Source organism: Protopterus annectens, chromosome 11.part0, assembly GCF_019279795.1.
Source record: "Protopterus annectens isolate FY-2018-M chromosome 11.part0, PAN1.0, whole genome shotgun sequence".
In the NCBI taxonomy this organism is placed as follows: domain Eukaryota; kingdom Metazoa; phylum Chordata; order Ceratodontiformes; family Protopteridae; genus Protopterus; species Protopterus annectens.
In genome coordinates, this window is record NC_056745.1 from 1,493,096,452 (window position 1) to 1,493,119,972 (window position 23,521).

The 23,521-nt window shown below is 44.8% G+C and overlaps 1 protein-coding gene across 1 annotated transcript in view; it reads left to right on the forward strand.

The window, feature by feature from the left end:
• PLXNB2 (plexin B2) overlaps positions 1 to 23,521 on the forward strand; it is a gene marked incomplete in the record, with an annotated part of 671,705 nt that overhangs the window by 136,040 nt on the left and 512,144 nt on the right. The window contains 1 exon segment of the mRNA XM_044087338.1: positions 8,443 to 8,563. Within this exon segment, the coding sequence (XP_043943273.1) occupies positions 8,443 to 8,563 (121 nt within the window).

The window sequence follows — 23,521 nt, forward strand, 5'->3', positions numbered from 1 at the left end:
CCTGTTTGCTAATGTAGTCCATCACCAGTGAACAGCAGTGGGCTCAGAGCTGAACCCTGATGTACACACACACTCACTGGGAACCCCTCTTTGAGGCCGAACACTGTTTGTACTTGAGTTATTGGGTCCTTGAACATAGCCTGCACTAATTCTAGACCAATGTTTCTGGTACTTCAAACTACCACAGTACTTCCCAGATCAGCTTTCGTGGGACCTTTTCATATGCTTTCTCCAAGTCTAGGAATGCCCATTTGGAGACTCTCCTCATCTCTAGCTTTTTCTCAAGTATCTGTCTCAATAAAAACATCAAGTCAGTTGTGCTGCATCCTGATCTGAATCCAAACTGCTCATCCTCCCATCTTACATTCTACTACTCTGCGTGTCTGTTTATCAATCACCATCTCCAGAATTTGCATGCAATGTGATAGGAGTTTGATGCCTGTACTGCCCACAGTTGCGGATGTTCCCTCTGATCTGAAGTAGGGACTTCATTTGTCAGCAACCTTAGGGGTCTTGGATCCGACTTCGGATCCCAGCCGGCAGCTTATTTTGCAGCTTATGGATCCGAGCTCCTAGCTCCTCCCCTTACCCATAATCCTCTGCCAACCCTGATTGACCTCTGATCTAGTTTGCCGCTCTTGAAGAGACAGCTGGATTTCAGAGCTCCTGGCAACTTTCAGATAAGTTTTGAAAAAAAAACTTAAGACAGAAAATCTTTGTTTTTCTTTAATAGTGTGTGTGTGTGTTTAGGATCCCCTTTTGTTATTTTAATTCTTTTTAGTGTATTTCCTCCCCTTGCTGGTTCGTAGAGTGTGTGTGCGTTGCTTGTGTTTTTGGGGCCTGGTGTGTTTGTGTAGTTATTTTTTTCTTTGAAAAATGTCGGAGGCCCCAAAGCCCATTTTTTTCTAAGTGCACCGAGTGTGGCCATAAGCTTTCACCAGCGGATGGCCACACTCGGTGTGTTCGGTGCCTTGGGGTTGAACACCTGTCCTCAGGGTGTTCCATCTGTGCAGCGTTCAACCCCAGGGCACTGAAAGAGCGGAGGTCGAAGTTGGTTCTGGCGGGACTTTTGCCCCCGGACCCAGCTTCGGCCTCCGGTACTCCCATGGCTCCTCCTCAGCCCTTGGTGGTAGCCACTCCTGCCCCCCTTCTCCCGGCCGGGACTCAAACTCCCATTAAGATGCCGGAGGAAAGGGAGGCCAGGAGGGAGAAAAGGAGGGAGAAGCACCACAAGCGGCGGGCCGAGGCCTCCGCTTCGGCCCCCCCAGCTAAGCGGGCTTCTCCCTCCATGGCTTCCAGGTCCCCTCTTCCTCTGATCCGATCCCCTTGCTTTTCCCAGGGACCCAAGGAGGAGCAGACCCGATCTCCGTCGAGGTCATCGAGGCGGCATTCCCGGCCCGCCTTGGTGGCCTTGTCGAGATCTACTTATAGTCTTTCTGATGCAGACTTGGACCGGATGATGAGAAGGTTCATCCAGGCCCAACTGCAGATGGGAGTGCTCCTGCCTCCCCCCCTTCGGGGGAGAGCTCAACACCTTTTTTTGCCCCGATAGCTCCTTCTCCGACCGGCTTCCCAGGTTTGGAGTGCTCGGAGCAGGGCAGCGTTGGAGCCGGGGGTGGGTCGGCAACGACAGTACTGGGTACTTCGGATCCGATCCTGCCCTCGAGTCTGTTGGGTCTGTCGGATCCAACCTCTTGGAGCCGTGGGCCGAGCTTCGGATCCGAGGGATTCAGTGTGCCTTCGGCTCCGTCCAGGTCGGAGAACACGGGTCCTTCGGATCTGGTGGCCTTGGCGCCGGTTCCGATCCCTTCATCAGATCCGAGTGGGAGCCGGCTTTCGGATTCCAGGGAGAGAGGCTCCCTCTTGGCCTTTGATGTAGTGGAGAGGGCTCTGTTGAGAGCATCCGGATGGTCCTTGCATCGGCTGTACCCTGCACTCCCTCTCTGCTGGGACAGGCTTCCATCACCCGGCCACAGGGACAGCCTGCTTCAATGTCCCAGGTTGTTCCACTGGAACAGGATATTGCTGGTGAGACCTCCTCAGACAGTCCCCCCGAGGAAGTGCCTCGCAAACATAAGTGTAAGAGGAGACACGTGGACTCCCCCAAGTCCTTAATAGAGGACACTGACTTGGATGAAGGGAAAGGCTCCCCAAGGTTACCCCCCCGAGGATGTCTCCTTTGTAGACATCATGGAAATGCTCTGAATCATGGGGGGGGTGGTCTGCTCCCAAGGCTTACTCCGAGTCTGTGTTCCTGGAGACATTCGAAGCAGGCCCGTCTACCTCTTGGGTGTCCCCTCCGGCCAACCCCCTAGGGGACCTTATCACCACCAGGGCGTGGGAGGAGCCGGACACTGTGGAGCCAGTACCCAAATGCCCAGATAGGATTTTGAGTCCCCCTGCAGACCGGTCCCATTGGAGCAAGGGTCCCCCCGTAGATGCCATGTTGATGGCGGCAGCCACAAAGAGGGAATTAGCTCAGGAGAGCCCCTCAGTCCATCTATCGAGCAAGGAGTCCCGCTCGATGGATCGCCTCAGGAAGCGGGTATTTAGTTCAGCGACCTTCTCTGTAAGGTCCCTGAACTACATGGCACATGTCATCAGGATGCAGTGAGATCTTATCAAAGAATATGCTGCTTCCCCCCCAGAGTCGATGTCAGCGGAGGACAAGCAGTTGTACTCCACTCGTATGGCCACTCTAAGATCTGTTTCAAATACCTCTATGCGGCTTTTGTCCCACGCCACAGAGGGAGCCGCTAGAGCCAGCGGAGTGGGTCTAGTCATGAGACGTCAGGCCTGGCTCCAACATTGCGACTTCGCGGAGCCCTTCAGGGCGTCCTTTGCGAATGCCACCTTTGATGGTTCTGCCTTGTTTGGTACAACCGTTCGCGAGACACTTGTCCAGAGCGAAAAGGACGGGAAGACGTCTGCCGTTGGAATCTGCTTCTCTGCTCCCAGACGCCCTTCTCCAAGAACCAAAAGGGACAGAAGATGTGGTTCCGGAAATTGCAACATTCCCATCCTGCTCCAGGCAACCAGTCCTTCCGTGGCAGAGGAGGACAGGGAGGATGCCGCCCTAGAGGCAGAGGGGCCCCGAGAAATTTTGGGTACAGAGAAACCTTCTCTGATCAGACCACGCAGCAGCCCTGAGGAGTTGCCTGACTGCTCCACTCAGGAGGCAGTTGGGGGGCGCTTCTCGAAGCACCTGGCGGCTTGGGAGTCCATTATGTCAGATCACTGGGTGCTTCGCATCATATCCAGAGGTTACAAAATTTCACTGCACCATCTCCCCAAACTCAAAAACCTCCCCGATGTACCACCCGATAGAGGGAGGTGGCAGCTGCAGAAATCCAGCAGCTGCTAGAAAGAAGAGCCATCCAGCCCGTCCCCCCAGATCAACTCGGATTAGCGTTTTACTCCAGGTTCTTTCTGGTGCCAAAAAAGATGGGGGACTTGAGACTGATTCTCTACCTTTCACTCTTGAACCTGTCAGTAACCAAAGAAAAATTCTGGATGGTGACCCTTCAATCCATTCTCCCCCTCTTGCGGGAGAGCGACTGGATGTGCTCACTAGACCTCAAGGATGCGTACTACCACATTTTAATGGACAGACGATCCAGGAGGTTTCTCCGCTTCCAGCTGGGAGCCAGTCACTATCAGTTCATGGTCCTTCCCTTTGGTCTAACCACAGCCCCCAGGGTGTTTACCAAAGTGTTAGCAGTGATAGCGGTCCACCTGAGACTCCAGGGAATGCAAGTCTTTCTGTACCTGGACGACTGGCTCCTGTCCACCCCAACAAGGCATCTACTCTGCGCAGCCAGAAATCACTTTCTCTGGCTAGCTCCCCATCTAGGCATCACGATCAACCTGGACAAATCCTCCCTTGCTCCAACACAAGTCATAGATTTCATAGGAGCCAAAATAGATACTAGAAGTCTGCGAGCATTCCTCACTTCGGAGCGACTTCAAAACCTGAGGCTTCATGTGCGGGTCATCCTCCAATTAAAAACCCCACCGGCAGAATTGGTCCTGAGGGCTCTAGGCTCCATGGCAGCAGCAATAATTCTTCTTCTATACACTCGTCTGAATATGAGGGTGCTACAGTGGACCCTTTTAGTCCAATGGTCTTTTCAGTTTCTCCCCCTCAGCCATCCTATCTCACTCAGCAGGGCTTGCAGGAGGGCCCTCTTATGGTGGCTCCAGTCCCCGGACCTTCATACGGGACGACCCTTCTGCACGCCCCCTCCCCTCGCCACGGTGACCACGGACACCTCTCGCCTCGGGTGGGGGGGGGCATTGCTCAGGCAGAACGGTCCAAGGCACGTGGAACGACACAGAGACCTCCTTGCATATCAATGTTCTGGAGATGAGGGCGGTGCTGTTGGCATTGCAAGCACTTCAGAACCTTCTCCTCGTAGGAACTATTGCGATACAGACGGACAACATGTCTGTTGTCTGGTACATCAACAAACAGGGGGGAACCAGGTCCTACCCTGTCTGTCGAGAGGCCATGAGGGTGTGGGAATGGGCGATCTCCACCAACCGCTTCCTTATCGCAACGCACATTCCGGGACGGTCCAACATTCTGGTGGACAAGCTCAGCCACACTATTCTTTCCACTTACGAGTGGTCTCTCAATTCCCAGGTAGCAAAGCGGATTTTTGCCACATGATGGCAACCCTGCTGTGATCTTTTTGCCAATCCCTCCAACACAAAATGCTCCAGCTTCTTCGCTCTGATTCCCCCCCTCGGGGAAGCCCCAAGAGATGCTCTAGTGCATGCTTGGCATCCCGGTCTACTTTATGCCTATCCTCCTCTACCCCTGATGCTGAAACTAATACAGAAAGCCTCTCGGTTGGGGAGCAGAATGATCCTCATTGCCCCATTCTGGCCTCGTCAAACTTGGTTCTCTTACCTGTGTCTCATCTGGTGAATCCTCCCTGGATTCTGGATCCCATTCTGGATCGAATATCCCATCCCTCAGGCCTACTGACCCCGAATCTGGACAACCTGAAGCTGATGGCTTGGCTGCTCCAGTTCCACTCTTAGTCAGGACTCCTGGCATCCCCTCACCAGTTAAAGCCATCTTGGTGGCAGCACATAAGCCCTCCACTAGGAAAGTCTATCACTGTAAATGGAAGCGTTTCTCCATCTGGGCGGAACACCATAACACAGATTCCTTCATGGCTTCGTTGGCGTCTGTATTGGATTTCCTCACCGGACTTTTTCAATGGGGAGCTAGCTGTTCTATGGTCAAGGTTCAATTAGCAGCCATCTCTCATTACCATGTAGGACACGAGTCAGGTCCCTTGATGACTGCGAAATTATGTAAAACTTTCCTCAAGTGTACCTTCTTGCTCAGGCCTCCTGTCAAGGAAGCGGTACCCCCTTGGGATCTATCATTAGTCCTTCAAGCCTTGACTGCTCCTCCCTTTGAACCAGCTGCCTCGGCCAAACTTAAATATCTCTTCTGGAAAACGGCGTTCCTTGTCGCCATCACTTCAGCGAAGAGAGTTTCCGAACTTCAGGCCCTTTGTGCCAAACCTCCCTACTTGATTTTTCATCAGGATAGAGTGTACCTCAGCACCAATCCTTCCTTTCTTCCTCAGGTGACCTCAGAAACCAATATCAATCAGTCCATTAACCTGCCAGTTTTCTTCCCTAAGTACCAGAATAAAGGAGAATACAAGCTGCATTCCTTAGACGTGCACAGACAACTGCGCTTCTACATTCATAGGACTGCTGGTTACAGACAATCAGATCAGTTGTTAATTTCCTTTGCCAAATTCAATCTGGGTAAAGCTATTTCTAAGGTCATCTTATCACGATGGATTTCACAGTGTATTCTTCTGACCTATGAAACTTCGGGGAGGCCCGCACCTCAGGGAGTACGGGCGCATTCTACTCACTCCATATCTACTTCTGCTGCCTTTAGATCTAGAGTATCTTTGGATGATATTTGCTCTGCAGCCACTTGGGCCTCATCTCATACCTTTATCAACCATTATAAGCTGGACGTTATTTCCAGAATGAGAGCATCCTTTGGCTACGCAGTGCTCTGGAACATCCTTCCATGATGGCCGCCCAAGATTCAGGTAGCTGGGGACTCTGTCTCTAAGGTTGCTGACAAATGAAGTCCCTACTTCAGATTAAGAAGTTATGTACTCACCATAATGTTCCATCTGAGTAGGTGACTTCATTTGTCTGCAACCATCCCCCCCTCCTTCCCCCTGGCCTTCAGAAGTCAATTCTTGTATGTCCTTTCTTGGTCCCTTTTGGGACACTTTGGTTCGAAAAGAGCAAACTTGATCTGAGGTCAATCAGGGTTGGCAGGGGATTATGGGTAAGGGGAGGAGCTAGGAGCTCAGATCCATAAGCTGTAAAATAAGTTGCCGGCTCGAATCCGAAGTCGGATCCAAGACCCCTAAGGTTGCAGACGAATGAAGTCACCTACTCAGATGGAACGTTATGGTGAGTACATAACTTCTTATTCTTGTACACTGGCACATGTATGCTTATTTTCCAGTCATCTGGGATACGCCTTTCTTTCCACACTGTGATTAGTACCCTCAGGAGCCATTTCTCCCCCATCTCACCCAGAATCTTTATCATATCTGGTGTGACCTCATCTGAGCCTGCTGCTTTCCCTAACTTCATCTTCCTTAGTGCTGCTGTTACTTCAATGGGTGGGCTCCTCCTTCTCTTCTCTCATTGTAAGCTGTTTCTGGGGCAATACAGCTTCTGTGGGGTTTTCTTTCTTCAGAAGCTGTTGTAAATACTTCTTCCATCTGCCTTTGATGTCCTGTGGACTGGTGACCAGGTTGTTTCTGGCATCCCTTATGAAGGGTGTATGACTGTCCTCTTTATCTTTCTGTCTGTGCCTTGCAGACTGATAAAGTTTCTTTGTGCCACTTACTGAGTCACTTTCCAGTAGTCCTTCCTAGACTGGTCAGTCTTTTCTGTCTCCCACTTCTTCCTGCACTCCTTTCTTTTGATGACTTCCTGGACTTCTGCATTCCACCACCAGCTTTCCTTATGTACCTTATTTCCATACCTGGCTGGTCACATACATGCTGTTTTGGCCATTCTTCTTCAACTCTACCTATTTCCCCCTCTTCTTGGGGTGCTAGAGTCTTGAGTAATTCCTTGAACTTTTTTACTTTCTCTCCAGTTAATTTCCAGGTCTTCAGCCTGGTCTTTGTTGACCTTAAAACCTTCACTGATGACTGCTTGCAGCTGATTGTGGCAACCTAGTGGTTTATGCTGTGGGCCAGCTGTTTCTCTAGGGATGACTTTGCAGTCATGGATTCTGCCCCAGTGTCTTTTCCATACTAGGAGGAAGTCTGAGTTGCATGTTGACTACTCTTGTATGTGATGTTGTGACTGTCTCTGTTTCTGAACTATGTGTTGACTACTATCAAGCCATTTTCCAGACAGAAGTCTTGAATGGCTTCTCCTTTATTCCTGTTGCCCCACCCATGTTGACCAGGCGGTCCTCATATTCTGTTCTGTCTGTCCCGACATGTGCATTCAAGTCCCCTATTATCAACATCAATTCATGTTGTCCTACTTTATCTAGTAGGTCCTGCAACTGCTGTCTGACTACACTCTTTTCCTCACTATCACAACCCTGCTGTGGGGCAGGCCAAGATTATATATTATGAATACTGCCCTAGCATTACACTGGAGTCCGACTGCCATGAGTCTGTTACTAATTCTGATGATATCCCTCACTGCCTTCTGAAGCCTCTGTCTCACCACAATTCCCACCCCATTTCTATCCTGCCCTCCACCTAAGTAGTAGACTCTGCATCCCAAGCCAAGTGGCTTTGCTGCACTGCCCTTCCACCTCATCTCCTGGGTACATAGGATGTCCCCCCCTCAAGATGGCATCCTGTTATTCCCTGTATGAAGGTAAATGTAAGGAATATTTATGTACTGATTCTGTGTGCCTAGGTTATTGTACTGTAAATTTGTTATGTCTTTATGGAGATTTCTAAATGTAAAATGAAAAAATCAGATGTCATCATAGGATTTAAACTATCAAGTAGTTTTAGGGATATTTCTGATAGCATTAATTTTAATGATTTGTGACATAAATATTTAACTCCTGTTTGGAAAGATTTTAGGTAATAAGAGTTGATTTTGGCAGCAGTATAAGAAAATGTGTTAATGTTCTTAAATTGCATGTTAAATGTAAGTTTCGGTCTGAAAAGCTGTATCTGATTATTTAGTGTAGCCATGTGTATGCTTTCCTTCTCCTATGTCTTCCTTCTAATGTATTAATTATGATATTATTTAAAAGATCCTTTCAGCAGAACAGTTTTTACAAGATTTGAAATACTGTCCTAGAATTTGTTGCTGCCATATTGTTTCATAACCTTGTGAATGCACACTCTTGTGCAGACATTAGGAATAACCTCCTATAATTTTTCTTTTCAGATTATGTATTGGTTCCAGTGGAGCTTTTCCTTCAAACACCGTCACATTCAATAATGGTCACATCAGCAAATTACACTTTCTACAACTGTAGTGCTGCTATGAGTCTTTTTGAAAATACTCCGTAAGTATTAAACACTGCTTTTCAATTTTAAAAATGTGATTAAATGTGTGTGCATGTTTTGTGTTTGACATGTACATGGATGTAATGTGTGTGTTCATTCTTTGTCCACGTTCCCGTACAGTCCACTTCAGAGTCACAGGAGAACATTCTATGAAAGGCAACAGACAACAGTGAATGGGGCACCAGCCCAATGCAAGATGCCAATGTGTAGACACATGCACATATGCACAGTCTCACATACATGTTGCACCATATAAAGCAGACACCTCCAGGCATTTTGGAGGAATAACAATTCACCGAAGACACAATTTTGAGGTGTGGGAGGGAATAAGAGATGCTGATGAAAACCCATGAGGACATGGAGAGGATGCGTAGTACCCAGAGAGACGTCATCCCATCTAGGAAGTGATCTAGAGAGGCGAGCAGTGTGAGGCAGCAATGCTAACTACTGTATCTGTATGTGCATATGTACATGTGTGTATGTAAATATATATGTATGTATATCTATTAATTTATTTATTTGGAGTTTGATTACCGGGGAAGTCCACAGGGCCAAATTGACCCATTTTCAGTGGAGGCCCAGGGAGAAAAGCTCCAAGATGCATTATACAATTTAGATACAAATGATAGTTAATATTAAAGATCTTATGTAGAATAGTTACTCATAAATGCATTCAATATAATGCATAATTAAATTCATTAAGCTTGAAAGGTAGGGATCACACAGTTTCATTTGAGGTAAACAGGTATGGGTTAGGTGTGGAAACAGTTTACATACAGACCTTTTAAGAAAATGTAAATACGCTTGACATACACACATCAACAGTAGAATGCTATTTACAATATTTACAAGGTTGGGCTGTGTGAGGGTAGCTGTAGAAGGTGAGAGTTTACAGAGAAGCTATAGAAATTGTTGAGAGTTTAGACAGGCTCATAGGAAAATAACTGAGAGTTGTAGAGCTTGGGAACCAGAGTGAGAACCCCCTTGGATTAGGTTGGGTGAAGACAGGTGCATTTCCATTTAGTGGACAGGTGTTTGAATAGTTGGGTTTTGAAGTTTTCTGAGTTTGGTATGATTCTTAGTGTGGAGAGAAGGGAATTCCATTTTTTGCCTAGTGAGAAAGATAGGAGAAGTTGGCCAGCAGGACGTTTAGGTTTATGGATAGTAATTAAGTTCTGATTTTCAGATCTGAGAGCTCTGTTGTTGTGTGTATAAGGAGGAAGGATGTTAGAGCGGGACATTTTGTTGGGTGAAATATGAGTCTATGTGCAGTAGTGAGTTGGAGATAGTCTAGGTAGTTTGGGAGTTCAAGCCAATTCAGTGATTGTAGGGTTAGGCAGTGATGGGTGGTATTTTTAGATTTAGAGGCAAATTTAGAGATTTTGTTGTAGCAGTTTTCTAGTTTAGAGGTGATAGAGGAGGACAGTTTGGTTAGGAGAGAGGCTCTGTATAATAAGGAAGGAAGAAGATAAGTCGAGGCCAGAATTTGCCTGGTAGAGTTGGGGAGAAAGTGATTATTTCTATACAGCATACCTAGCTTTTGGTGGGTTTTCTTAATATTTTGTTGAATATGAATATCAAACTTGGTGTTCATCTACAGTAAAGCCAAGTAGTTTGGCAGAGGGGACTACTTCTGTAGGTGAGTTGGTTTGACTATAGACTTTGAAGTTGTTTTTATCGTAGAGAGGGTCTTTGTGGGAGGGAATAGAATCTTTGATTTATGTGCATTGAGAGAGAGGTGTTTTTGGCGCATGCAATTTTCAGTTGTTGAGAAAGCAGTTTGGGTTTTAGTCAGCAATTCAGAGAGGTTTGAGGCAGAGCAGACTAAGGTCAGGACAGGGATTATTCTTGAAGCCTGGATTGAGAAGTGAGTTTACTGAGTTCAATCTGTGTATTGAATGATTTTAGCATCAGGAATAGCAGTGTGAAAGTTATTGATGAAGATGTTAAAAAGTATTGGCCCAAGGATGGATCCCTGTGGTACGCCAGTTGGGGGGTAGGTAGTAAGGAAGAAAGAGATGGAGTTCTTCCATTTGACTGCCTATGATCTGTCTGATAGCTGGAGAACCAGGAATAAAGCATTATGTGAGAGATTAAGGTTTGGGAGATGACAGAGAAGGTGCTTGTGCGAAACAGTATCATAGGCTTTAGACAGATCGAGTAAATCAGTAGAAACTAAGTGGCCTGAATCTCTGCCTTGATTGACAGTTTCTAGGAAAGAGAGTAGAGCGGTTATTGTGCTATGGCCTGGATGGAAGCCATACTGGGTAGGAGTGAGAAGATTGTTTTGGGTCAGGAAAGGCATAAGTTGGAGGTGGATGCATTTTTCTAGGATTTTGCAGATTGGTGAGAGCAAAGCAATGGGGCGAAAGTTTGAGATGCTGGTATTTTTGCTTCCTTTATGAAGAGGAAGAATATAAGCTGAGTGCCAGAGTTTGGGGATGTACAATTCTTTTATGGATCAGTTGATGATGCTGATTGGGAGTGCAATGCCATCAGCAGCACATTTAAGGAAGGAAGAGGGAATATTTCGGGAGCGTTAGAGCAAGATTTAAGTTTGGACAAAAGTTTTTTTATAAAGTTAGTGGAGATGGGTTTGAATTAAAACAGATGAAGTGAATTAGAAGGGGGAAGAGTGTAGAGCAGTTGGGTTATTGGGAAATGTCTTGGTGAGGGTAGTAATAGTGCCAGTGAAAAATGAGTTAAATTCAGAGCATAGTTCGATATCAGATTTACTTGGGTCAGGACAGGGATTATTCTTGAAGCCTGGATTGAGAAGTGAGTTTACTGAGTTCCAGAATTTTGGGGGGTATTTATTGTTATTGGACTGAAGTTTGATATAGAAGGATTTTTTGTCTTTAGTGATAAGTCATTTTGCATGGTTGTGGAGCTGTTTATATTGGATCAAGGTACTGGCCAGTTTATTGTTTTGGTAAAGCTTCCATAGTTTGTCTCTGTGGTGCATAATCTGTTTTGTCTCTTTGGATAGCCAAGGAGCAGTTTTAGTTTTTATCCTTTTGTTTCTTAGTGGGGCTAGTGAGTTTAAAGTATCAAGGAAGACAGAGTTGAAGTATTCTATAGCCTTGTCAAGAGGAAGGATGGTTAGAATTTGCCAATTCATTTGTTTGAAAGTATTTGAGCAAGTAGTTGGGTTGAAGCTATTGAGGTTACGAATTTGAATGTACTGATGCTGGTGTGGGGAGGAACTAGAGTGATGCATGAAGGCTGGGAGGTGGTTGCTAAAGGTATCAGGAATTGTGCCAGAATTGGTTATTTTATTTGCATCTGAGACTAGGATCCAATCTATAATGGATCCGGGAAAGTTTATTTTGTTAGGTCGAGTGATGGAGAGAATTATTTGAGTGAAGTTATAGAGGTTAATGGATAAGGGGAGGGAGAGGGATAATTGATTTTATTCCAGTCAATATTCACATCACCAAGGATATAAGTTTCATAGTTAATTTCAGCAGAGGCCCATAGGAGAATATTTGAGTGTAGAGATGTTGTTACCAGGTGAGATATATAGGGCAGTGATGCAGATATTTTTATGTTTATTTAGTTTTAGAATTCCAGCAGTTAGTCCAGTGTTCTGGAATTGAGGAATTGGAATTTGGAGGGGAGTTAAGGTAAGAAGGTTGGAGTAGACTAGGGCAGTGCCTCAACCTTTTTTATTTAGTCGGTCATTTGAGACAATGAAATCCTGGGGGAAGAATCTCAGAGTTGGAGATAAAGGGCTTAAGCCAGGTTTCAGAGTTGGCTAAGATATCTGGTTGGTTATGGCTTAACCAAGCTTGAAATTGGTGTGCTTTGTTATTTAGACTTTGTGCATTAATTGTAAAAATCTTTAGGGTGTTGAGTTAGGAGGAAGAGGGTAAGGGTTGAGTGTTGTTAATAAAGGATGTAGGACCAGGGTTAGGATGGATATCACCAGCTTGGACTAGGTTGTTGAAGGAGTTATCCTTTAGCCATATTGGTCTGCCAGGCATGAATTTTGGTAGATTGTAGATTGGAGCAGGTGACAGTATCTTGACTTTGGAGAAGAGTTTAGGGTGGAATAGGTGCAGAGGGTTGGGCTGAATGAGAGAAGAGGAGATAGTGGAAATGGGAGTAAGAGTGAGGGGGAATGTGGGTTTGTATGGTAGTTGTCTTTGTAGGTGATATTGGACAAAGCATAGGTGGAATATGAAGTAGCATAGTATAAGGGAAGTAGGAACCAGAAAGGAGGCTAGGGAACTGGAGGGTGTGATAACTTGAGGAGAGCATGTTGGAGCAAAGAGAGAGTGGTATGAGTGGTTAGGAAAATAGAGAAGGCTATGAAGTAGAAACGTTTTAAAAAGTGATGGAGGTATTCTAGAGATTTAAGGAATGAGGAGGGGACTATAATTATTGGGTGGAGTACAGATTACAGAGTTTAAGAAGGATGGCTTTAGATGGAAGGAGTAATGAAGGGGGGAGCTGGTATTGAGTTAGTAGGCTGAGAGTGTGGGGTGAGATGGGAATAAAGCTAGGAGTACTGGGGTGGGTGGGAATTGGAGGTAGGGTAGGGGAGTTTAAGAAGGATGGCTATAGGTGGGAGGAGTAATGAGGGGGGAGCTGGTACTAGGTAATTAGGCTGAGAGGATAGGGTAAGATAGGAATAAAGCTAGGAGTACTGGGGCGGGTGGGAATTGGGGGCAGGGTAGTGGAGTAGAGTGAGCCCGTAGGGCGAACAGAGCAGGAAAGAACACTAGAGGTGAGTATGACAAAAAAATGTATCAGCAAAGAGCAGTTCAAAGGTTGTAGTTGGAAGGTGTGAGCTAAATATTACCAGCCAGAAAAAGAAGGCTGTCTTTACAGAGGGTGGTTTAGTAGGGGGGAGAAGATATTTACAGTCCAAGGATATTAACTCATAACCAACTGTTTGTGAAAAAATAAACCTTGTTGGGATTATAAAGAATATCTAGGATTTATATTCGTAAATGCTGCCACCTAATGGTAGAAGGAAATGGTAAACAGCAGGGATAATTGGACCAGTCTTAGGTTTAAATATATTCTAGGGTAGTGATAACAGGAGGGGGCGAGGGCAAATGGTCTGCAGTAGGCTGCTAGAACGCGCACACAGGAGGGCAGATTAACTCTATAGATAGTACATCAAGTCTACATTTAATTAGTCTTAAGCAACATACATTTACACAATCTTGTGGGTGGGGTGGGGGTATTCTCAGTAGTAGTTTTCTAAGTACCAGGCAAGCTGGCCAATTCAGGGTGTCTTCAGGTGATGGCTGGAGGTATTCCTTTTGCGTTTAAAGCAGGGAGGGAGCACCCGGGATGGATTACTGTAGAGGAGAGGGAGACAACACTGAATTAGTTAATATTGCAGATGTAGAGGGGAAGGTAGAAGGTAAGGGATGTTTAGAGAAGAAAGGAGGGTGTAACAAAGCACTGTAGTAGAGAGAAGCTATGGTTAGATGAGGCTAGAGCAAGTATGTAGAGGAAGATTAGGTTTAGGGGGATTAACAGTGGAAAGATGCAGACATTATACTATGAAGTTAGGCACTATAGGCTCCATTAAATAGAACAAAACATTCATTCAGCAGTTCATCATGCTATCAGTGACCCTAGTCCATTTGAGAGGACATGGTTATACAGCAGCAGAGCCAAATATAAGCAGCCGAAAGCAAGGGGTAAATGATAAAGTAATACTATAAAATCTCTAAACAGTGCAATATATAGTGCTCAACAGACTAACACAGTAAACTACGATATGTTCATGCTGTGCAATAACTTGGGCTGAACAGTTTTCAGAACAATATAAAAGCCATGTGGTGCCCTTATAGAGATAAACAGAAAAGAAAAATAGCTGCTAAGCCAGTAATTAAGCTAAAGGCTGTAGTAGGACTATTGATCCACCTTGAAAGAGAAATAAAGGTCTTCAATGATATATGTTCATTGGCATCCTTTTAATAGGACATCTAGAGAACAGACTAGGCCAGCAAAGTGCAACAGTCGAGCCCTGTATACCCAGACAAAAGTAATGCAGCTGGTGACAACATAGAGAGAGACCCACTCGTCCCAAAGAGCAGCTTACAGCTGCTAAGCCGGTAATTAACCTAAGCAAAGGGCAAATGACACAGTACAAAGTAAGCAGACAAACAGTACAGTATATTGGGCAAAACGGTCCACAAAACCATGTAGAAGCTGTGCGGACCCCTTATAGTTAGAAATGGAAAGAAAAATGGCTGCTAAACCAGATTTTAAGTGGAAGACTTGGAAGGGGGATTGATATTCCACCTTAAGAGGCATTCAGCGATGCACTTTGGTTGGTGTCTTTTTAACAGGACATCATTACACTCTGTTTCTGGTCGTGACAAGCCAGCAGTGTTCAATCAAGCCCCTTGTACCCATACAAAATTAATGCAGCATTAGTCAGTGTAGAAAAGAGCCCAACTCATCCCAAAAGCAGCTTGCAGAGGTCACAAACACATGTAGGTCACAGATAAATGAAGCCGACAGCACGAGGCCAACAATAACCATACAACACAGTTACAAACATTGCGTTGGAGTGATAGCCATCAGCACAAGGCCATCTAAACTGCTTTTTGCTGATAATTTTTCTGCCATACTCACCTCTATTAAGCCCTCCCCCCTCCTGGAGCTGTTCTTTCTACCAACTTTCCACCCCTTTAGTCCCTAGTACCTTCTACCCCTCTAGTCCAACCACCTTTCCTCCACCTATCCCCTCCCCCATAGCTAGTTTCCTCCAGGAGTTTACTTATATCTCCCACATACTGTTGTGCCAGTTTTAAATCCTGTCCTGAGCATCCACAGCTCCTCTGTGCTGCTCCTGTGGTTTAGGCTGCTTGTTTTCGCCTCCTGGTAAGTCTTTTCAGCATATCTGTCTATCATTTGCAAGCCTCTAAGCAACTATTGTGTTAAACACCGCGTTTTTACTTAACTGTGTTTTAGGGTTGTAAAGGCTGTAGTTGGAAGGTATGAGCTAAATATTTCCAGCCAGAAAAAGAAGGCTGCCTTTACAGAGGGTGGTTTAGCAGGGGGGAGAAGATATATACAGTCTAAGGATATTAATTCATAACCGTTTGTGAAAAAATAAACCTTGTTGGGATTATAAAGAATATTTAGGATTTATATTGCCGAAAAGACAAACATCTAGGATTTATATTGGTAGATGTTGCCACCTAATGGTAGAAGGAGGTGGCAAACAGCAGGGATAGCTGGACCAGTCTTAGGTTTAAATATATTCTAGGGTAGTGATAACAGGAGGGGGAGAGGGCGAACGGTCTGTGGTAGGCTGCTAGAACGCACACACGGGAGGGCAGATTAACTCTATAGATAGTACATCAAGTCTACATTTAATTAGGGTTAAGCAACATACATTTACACACACACACACACACACACACACACATACACACACACATATATATATATATATATATATATATATATAAAAATAAAGTTTTTCGGCTTTTCCCAGTTAGGGATCACCACAGCGGAACTCTGGTCTGCTAATGATTGTCAGTGGACTTTTACGGTGCCGAGTTGCCAGCATAATGCCCAACCTTCAAGGAAGGCACACCCATTCACGCATGCACCTACCTGCATGTCTTTAAATGTAACTCAACTGCGGGGAGACATGCAGAATCCACACAGAAGGCGCTGCAGCTGAGAATCGAACGGGAGTACCTCTTGCTGTGAGGCGACAATGCTAACCGCTGCACCACTGCATCTTTATATATAACCATAAATGGTATATGGTGTGTGTGTGTGTGTGTGTGTGTGTGTGTGTGTGTGTGTGTGTGTGTGTGTGTGTATGCATACATACATATATATAAAACCAAACTTACTTTGTGTGTGTGTGTGTGTGTGTGTGTGAGAATGTCAGCATGTCTGCTAACAGGCTGTGATATCTGCAACTGAAGTTTACTCTGAAGTACTTTTTCAGTCACAAATTTTTTGGCTTTTCTGTAATACCACCATCTTCAAACCAGTTACAAAAGCTATATGGCAAACTTTGCAGCCAATTTAGTTGTTTTAACTTTCATACAGGCTTTGTGTAGGTTGCAGTACACAACTGCCAGACAGTTCCTAGAAACTCCTAAAACAGTTACATGGGAGGTGGGGCAAAGCCTTTGAAGCTCACCTTTCCTGTGTACTTCCCACTACCCATTCAATCGTCACAGTTCCATCATACCTTTCATTTCTAGCTTTTTAACGATCACATTCAGAACAATCAGATCTGCATGCATCTTCAAGGTGATTATTAGGCTAATAGCACAAAAGCATTTGCAATCCAATAGTACCAAGGATATGGCAGTATTATATCTTAATTCCCCAGATATACGATGGGGTAGTATTGGGATAGTGGGTCTGTAGGTGTTGGGAGTCCTGAGTCATTTCATAGACTGCCTCTGCCCATAAGGGACATGGGCAGTACCCTGGGATTGAATTTATGGTTCCCCATCCATTCATCCAAATTCTTTTTGAAGAGTGTGAGGGGCAGGCTTTCTTTTGTGAAAATGGGAAGTTTATTCCATAGATGAGGTAGCCTTTTGGATACAAATCTGTTTCTCCAGCAAGTTCTGTTGGAGTCAGAAGTAAGGTTCAGGTCAATGGAACATGTTACCCTTGTATAATTATTTTTGTGAATGTGCAACAGTTTCATCAGGGCTGGATCAGAGAATGCCTGGTAGGTCAGGCATAAGTCACCTCTCAGTAAATGATGTGAGACAGAGTAAAGGGATAGGGCATTTATAGGTTCATAGGTTCATAGGTTTATACTAGGCTATCTGCCCTAAGGCATTTATAAGCCTAGCCCAAATTTTTGTGGCTTACGCCACCCCTTATATGAAAAAATACTGTGCCCATTAGTTTGTTGTGCCTCTGTCCAGCAGTGACACAGAGATGATTCCCGGGGTAAACCTACGATCTCCCATCCACAGGTCAAGATTTCTCTTGAACAGAGCCAGCGAGGTGCTCTGCCTCACATGGACCGGGACTCTATTCCACAGCATAGGGAGTCTCTGAGTGATAAATCTATCCCTCCAGCATGTCCTATTTATATCCGTGCTAAGGTTTAAGTCACTTGCTCTAGTGGTTTTGGTGGATTTGGATTTTTTGAGGTGGAGCATGTCCATTAATTCCGGGTTGGACATGGCCTTGTATGTCAGGCACATGTCACCTCTGAGCAGACGGTATGCGACTGAATAGAGCTGGAGTTTCTTCAATCTGGCAGCATATAACAGATTTTGGAGTCCCTTTATCCTTTTGGTGAGGAACTTTTGGGGTCTCTCCAATTGCTGCAGATGTTGGGCAAGATACATCCCGAATGGGGCATTGTACTCGATCATTGGTCTGATAAGTGAAAAGTACAGGGGAACAATGACCTCACTAGATCTGGATGTGAATCCCTTCATGATCAGGTGGGCAATGTAGAAGGTCTTTCTAACCACTTTAGCAACGTGAGTGTCAAAAGAAAGGCCACTGTCAACCTGGGTCCCCAGGTCCCTGATAACCTCTTCTGTGCTTAGTGGATTGCCACCTATATGGTAGCTTGGGGTTACCTTGTTTTTCCCGAAGGGTATGACTATACATTTTTTGGCGTTTAATTTCAGGCCATGGCTCTGGCACCAGCTATCTGTTTCCGTGAGTCCCTTCTGAAGGATATCCGTGTCCAATGCACTTTCCACTATGGCCCAGTTTGCAGTCTTCTGCAAACTTTGTCAGCCAAAGTCCTCCCATGTTGGCCTGTACTTCTGAGAAGTAGATGCCAAACAATAGGGGGCCAAGGACCGAGCCCTGTGGGACACCACTTGTGACCGGCTTGGAGTCTGACATAGGGCCAGCAACTCTAACCCTGTGGGTTCTGTCCTTAAGCCAGTTTGCAACCCATCTTGTGACATATGGGTTTACATTTAAGCTGGTAAGTTTTTCTACAATACCGAGTGGGGTATTGTGTGAAGCCTTTGCAAGGTCAAGGTAGGCTGTATGGACTGCCTTTCCCTCATCAATGGCCTTGGTGACTGTTTCGAAGAAGTCGACCAAGTTCAAAAGGCATGATCTTCCCTTGACAAAGCCAAACTGGGTCAGGTCCAATGTCTGCAAGTCACCTATATCTTTGTTTATGAACTCCATTATGATCCTCTCCATAGCTTTGCAGACTAGACTTGTTAAGCTTATGGGGCGGTAATTACCAGGGTCCATAGAGGCACCGCCTTTGTGGAGTGGGACCACAGTTGCCGTACGCCACTCCTTGGGCACGTATCCTGTGGTAAGGCTGAGATTAAACAGCTGCCTTATGTGCGGGTTTAATTCCTCATTTAGCTCGTGTAGCACACAGCCGGGGACACCATCCGGTCCCATTGATGCTGTGTTTTTAGCTTTAGAGAGCAGCTTTCACCTGCGCATTTGAGATGTCTGGGAGGTTACACTCGCTGGGATAGTTATCTCTCCTTTAGGGGAGAGGGGTGAAGTTTGCACTGAACCTGTCTGCCAGTATGTTGGCAATGTCTGTGGGTTCAGTGATTTTTGTATCATTTTGGACTAATTCTGAGCATATCTGGGAGTTTCCACCCAGGTTCCTAACATAGCTGAAAAAGGCCATGATTGTCCTTTGAATCCATGGCAATTTTTCTCTCAAAATTGGCCTTAGTTGATTTTATGAGTGCTTGCATTTTTTACTAATAATGATCAGGGGTGACTTCCCTTTTATGGATTTTGTTCTATCATGTAATAGCTTTCTCCTCTTATTGTAAAGTTTGTTAATGGCTGGGGTCCACCAGACTGGACGTTTGCCCTTTGTGGAAAGAGTCTTGGTTTTATTTGGGATTGCCTGATCCATGCAGTCCTGGAGGTGTTCATAGAAGGCATTTGTAAGGGCTTCCGCACCTTGGGTTGTGGTTTCCACTGGCTCAGGGGCCTTGAAGGATACCACACCAGTCTTGAGTAGTGTGAAGTTTGCTTTAGAGAAGTTCTTCACTGTGGTCTTTTTGTTTGGGGTGGGGGGATGTGGATTTCCAGTGAGATTAGTTTATGATCTGATCTCACCAATGAGGGATATACTTCCGGTGTGGAGCATTTTGTCCCCATGTTTGTGGTAATGAGATCTAGTATATTTTCTCCTCTCGTGGGAACAGTGACTAGCTGTTCCATGGCATTTGAATTTATGAATGCCAGGAACCGTTGGGCTAGAAAGTTAGGGCTTGAGTAATGTTCCCAGTCTATATTCGGGTAGTTGAAGTCACCCAATATGATGGTGTTTGGAGATACATTTATATCCTCCAGTGTCTTCAGGAAGGCTGTGTGGGGTTCCTGAGTTTGAGAGGGTGGCCTGTAGCATGCTACAATTTGTAGAGCAGTTTTGCCTATAGTTAGTTGCACCTGGATGGTTTCCGAAGCTTCGTGTGTTGCCACCAACCTGAAGGTGTGGGTATCCTTGATGAATATGGATACACCCCCTCCTTTTGTGGTGTGGTCCGGGTTTTGGGGCCGGAATGCATGATATGAGGTAAAACCTAATAGTGCCGGGGTGCTCTCAGGAGCCTTGAACCAGGTTTCAGTTACAGCACAGACATCAATGTTCTCCATACTGAGAAGGGCCTCGAGTGCGTGCATTTTGAGATTTAGACTTCTGGCATTGAGCAGCATTACCCTCAATTTCTTCCCATTTTTGTTTTCTAGGGTGGTAGGTTTAGAATTTGAGCCTTGCCTAAAAAAGGCACTATGGGGGTGGCAAGAGCCTTAGCCAATATCCGGAATCCCAGGGGTAACAGGTGCAAGCCATCCCTTGCGAAGCAGCGTGGCTTGTCAAGCATGTCATCCCAGGCAGACAGACACTGGATCCCCTTTGAATGACACCAGACATTTAGTCATACTGCATAAGACATGTGACTTACGCTTTGTATTTCTTTCATTGAAAAACCTCTGGGCCACTCCAGTTGGTGTAACCGCCTTGTTAGGTACATTCAGAATGCAACATTGTACTCGAGTATGTGGCAGATGAGGGCCAAGTACAATGTCCCTATGACTTCCTTTCATCTTGATGCCATGTGTTTACTTATAAGTTGAGCCACACACAAGGATATCCTCAGTACTGTAGCTACCTGGTGGTCAAAGTTTAGGTTACTATCTCTCTATGTTCCTTGGTCCCTCACCACTGAATCTACTTTTAGGGATGTGCTATCAATATTATAATTTGCAGAGATTTATGATTTACAGAAGGATGTGATTATGCATTTTTTAGCATTTAGTCTCAGACCATAGTTTAGGCACCAGTCATTTGTCCTCATTTGTCATTTTTAGACCTGTTTTGTAGGATATCAACATCATATGGGAATTCAGTGATTGCTCCCAGCATACAGTTGTCAGCAAACTTGGTGAGCCAGAGGCCCCCAAACAGGAGGGATCCCAGCACTGAGACCTGTGGGACACCACTAGTAACAGGTTTCTTATTGGAAGTGGATTTACCTATCTGGACAACATACAGTGGATATAAAAAGTGTATACACCCCTGTTAAAATACCAGGTTTTTGTGATGTAAAAAAATGAGACCACAATAAATCATTTCAAAACTTTTTCCACTTTTAATGTGCCCTATAACCTGTACAATTCAATTGAAAAACAAATCTGTTAGGGAAAAAATATTTAAAAAAACATACAATAAGCCAGTTACATAAGTGTGCACACCCTTAAACTTATACTTTGTTGAAGCACCTTTTGATTTAATTACAGCATTCAGTCTTCTTGGGTACACACCTGCCATCAATTAGAGAGACTGATTAATCCCAAATAAAGTTCAGCTGTCCTAGTAGGATTTTCTTGACATTTACTCAGTTGCCTGCTACAGCAAAAGCCATGGTTTGCAGAGAGCTTACAAAGCACAAAGGGATCTCATCAGGAGAAGGATACAAAAAAATGTCTACAGCATTGGATATACCATGGAACACAGTGAAGACAGTCATCAAAAAAGTGGAGAAAATATGGGACAACAGTGCCATTGCAGAGAACTGGATATCCCTCCAAAATTGATGAAAAGACAAGATGAAAACTGGTCAGGGTGGCTGCCAAGAGACCTACAGCAACAATGAAGGAGATGCAGGAATTTCTGGCAAGTACTGGTTGTGTACTACATATGACAACAATCTCCCGTGTTCTCCATATGTCTGGGCTGTGGGGTAGGGTTGCAAGACGGAAGCCTTTTCTTGCACACAAAAACATCCAAGCCCGGTTAAATTTTGCAAAACAATACATTGTGTCCCAAAAGCATGTAGGAAAATGTGTTATGGTATGATGAGACCAAGGTTGAACTTTTTTACCACAATTCCAAAAGGTACACTTGGCGCAAAAACACTTTGCATCATCAAAAGAACACCATCCCCACGGTGAAGCATGGTGGTGGCAGTATCATACTTTGGGGTTGTTTTTCTTCAGCTGGAACTGGGGCTTTAGTCAAGGTGGAGGGAATTATGAACAGTTGCAAATACCAGTCACTTTTGATCCAAAACCTTCAGGCATCTGCTAGAAAGCTGAAGATGAAGAGGAATTTCACCTTTCAACACAACAATGACCCCAAGCATACATCCAAATCAACAAAAGAATAGCTTCACCAGAATAAAATTAAAGTTTTGGAATGGCCCAGCCAGAACCCAGACCTAAATCCAATAGAAAATTTGTGGGATGACCTGAAGAGGACTTGTGCACAAGAGATGCCCTCACAATCTGACAGATTTGGAGCACTTTTGCAAGGAAAATTGGGCAAATATTGCCAAGTCAAGATGTGCCATGCTGACTCCTAGCCAAGAAGACTGAATGCTGTAATTAAATCAAAAGGTGCTTCAGCAAAGTATTAGTTTAAGGGTGTGCACACTTATGCAACCAGCTTATTGTACGTTTTTTTATTTTTTATATTTTTTTCCCTAACAGATTGGTTTGTTTTTCAATTGAATTGTACAGGTTACAGGTCAAATTAAAGGTGGGAAAAGTTTTGAAATTATTTACTGTGGTCTCATTTTTTTATATCACAAAAACCTGGCATTTTAAAGAGTGTGTACACTTTTTATATCCATTGTATGTCCTGTCAGTGAGCCAGCTGGCTATCCATCTGACGATGTAGGGGTTTATGCCTAACTCAGCAAATTTATGTATGATCCCTGAGTGGGGGATTATGTCAAAAGATTTGGTCAAGTCTAGATAAGTGGTGTGTACCATTTTACCCCTCATCTGTGGCCCCGATGACGTTCTGAAAGAAGTCCACCAGATCGAGCAGGCAAGTCTTCCTTTTGACAAAGCCAAATTATGTCTGGTCCAGTTTTTGGAGTTTCTCTATCATTTTCAGGTCCATGATTCTCACCATGGCCTTGCAGAGAAGACTGGCCAGCTTATTTGTCTGTAGTTCCCTGGGTCAGTTGATGGGCCCCCCTTGTGCATAGGGATGACTGTTGCAGTCCTCATTCTTCTGGGACAAAGCCCATCCGGAGGCTGTGTTTAAAGAATATTTCTAATGGCCCTGATAGATTCTGTTTTAAGCTGTTTAAGAAGCATCCTGGAATGTTGTGGGACCCATAGAGGTTGTGTTTGTGGCATTACTGAGCAATGTAAGGACCTGTTTCCTCATAATGACTGGTAGGGGGATGGTTGCAGGTATTTCTTTGGATGTGGTAAGAATTAATGGGGAAGAGAAGTTTGAAGTGAACTTGTCAGCCAGCAGGTTTGCTGTAGTTTTAAGCTGGGTGTAAATGTTGCCATTCATTAATAACTGGCATGTTGTTGAGCATTTCCCCTGAGGTTATGAACATAACTAAAAAAAAGCTTTACAGTTATCTTTCACCTGGGTGGCTATATTTGCCTCATATTTTGTTTTGCTAGGTTTGACCAGGACTGTAATTTGTTTCTTTAGACTGGTGAGTGTCTTTTTGCACTGATTTGTCTGTTCTTTTTGTTGAGTAGCCTGTTTATGCTAGGGT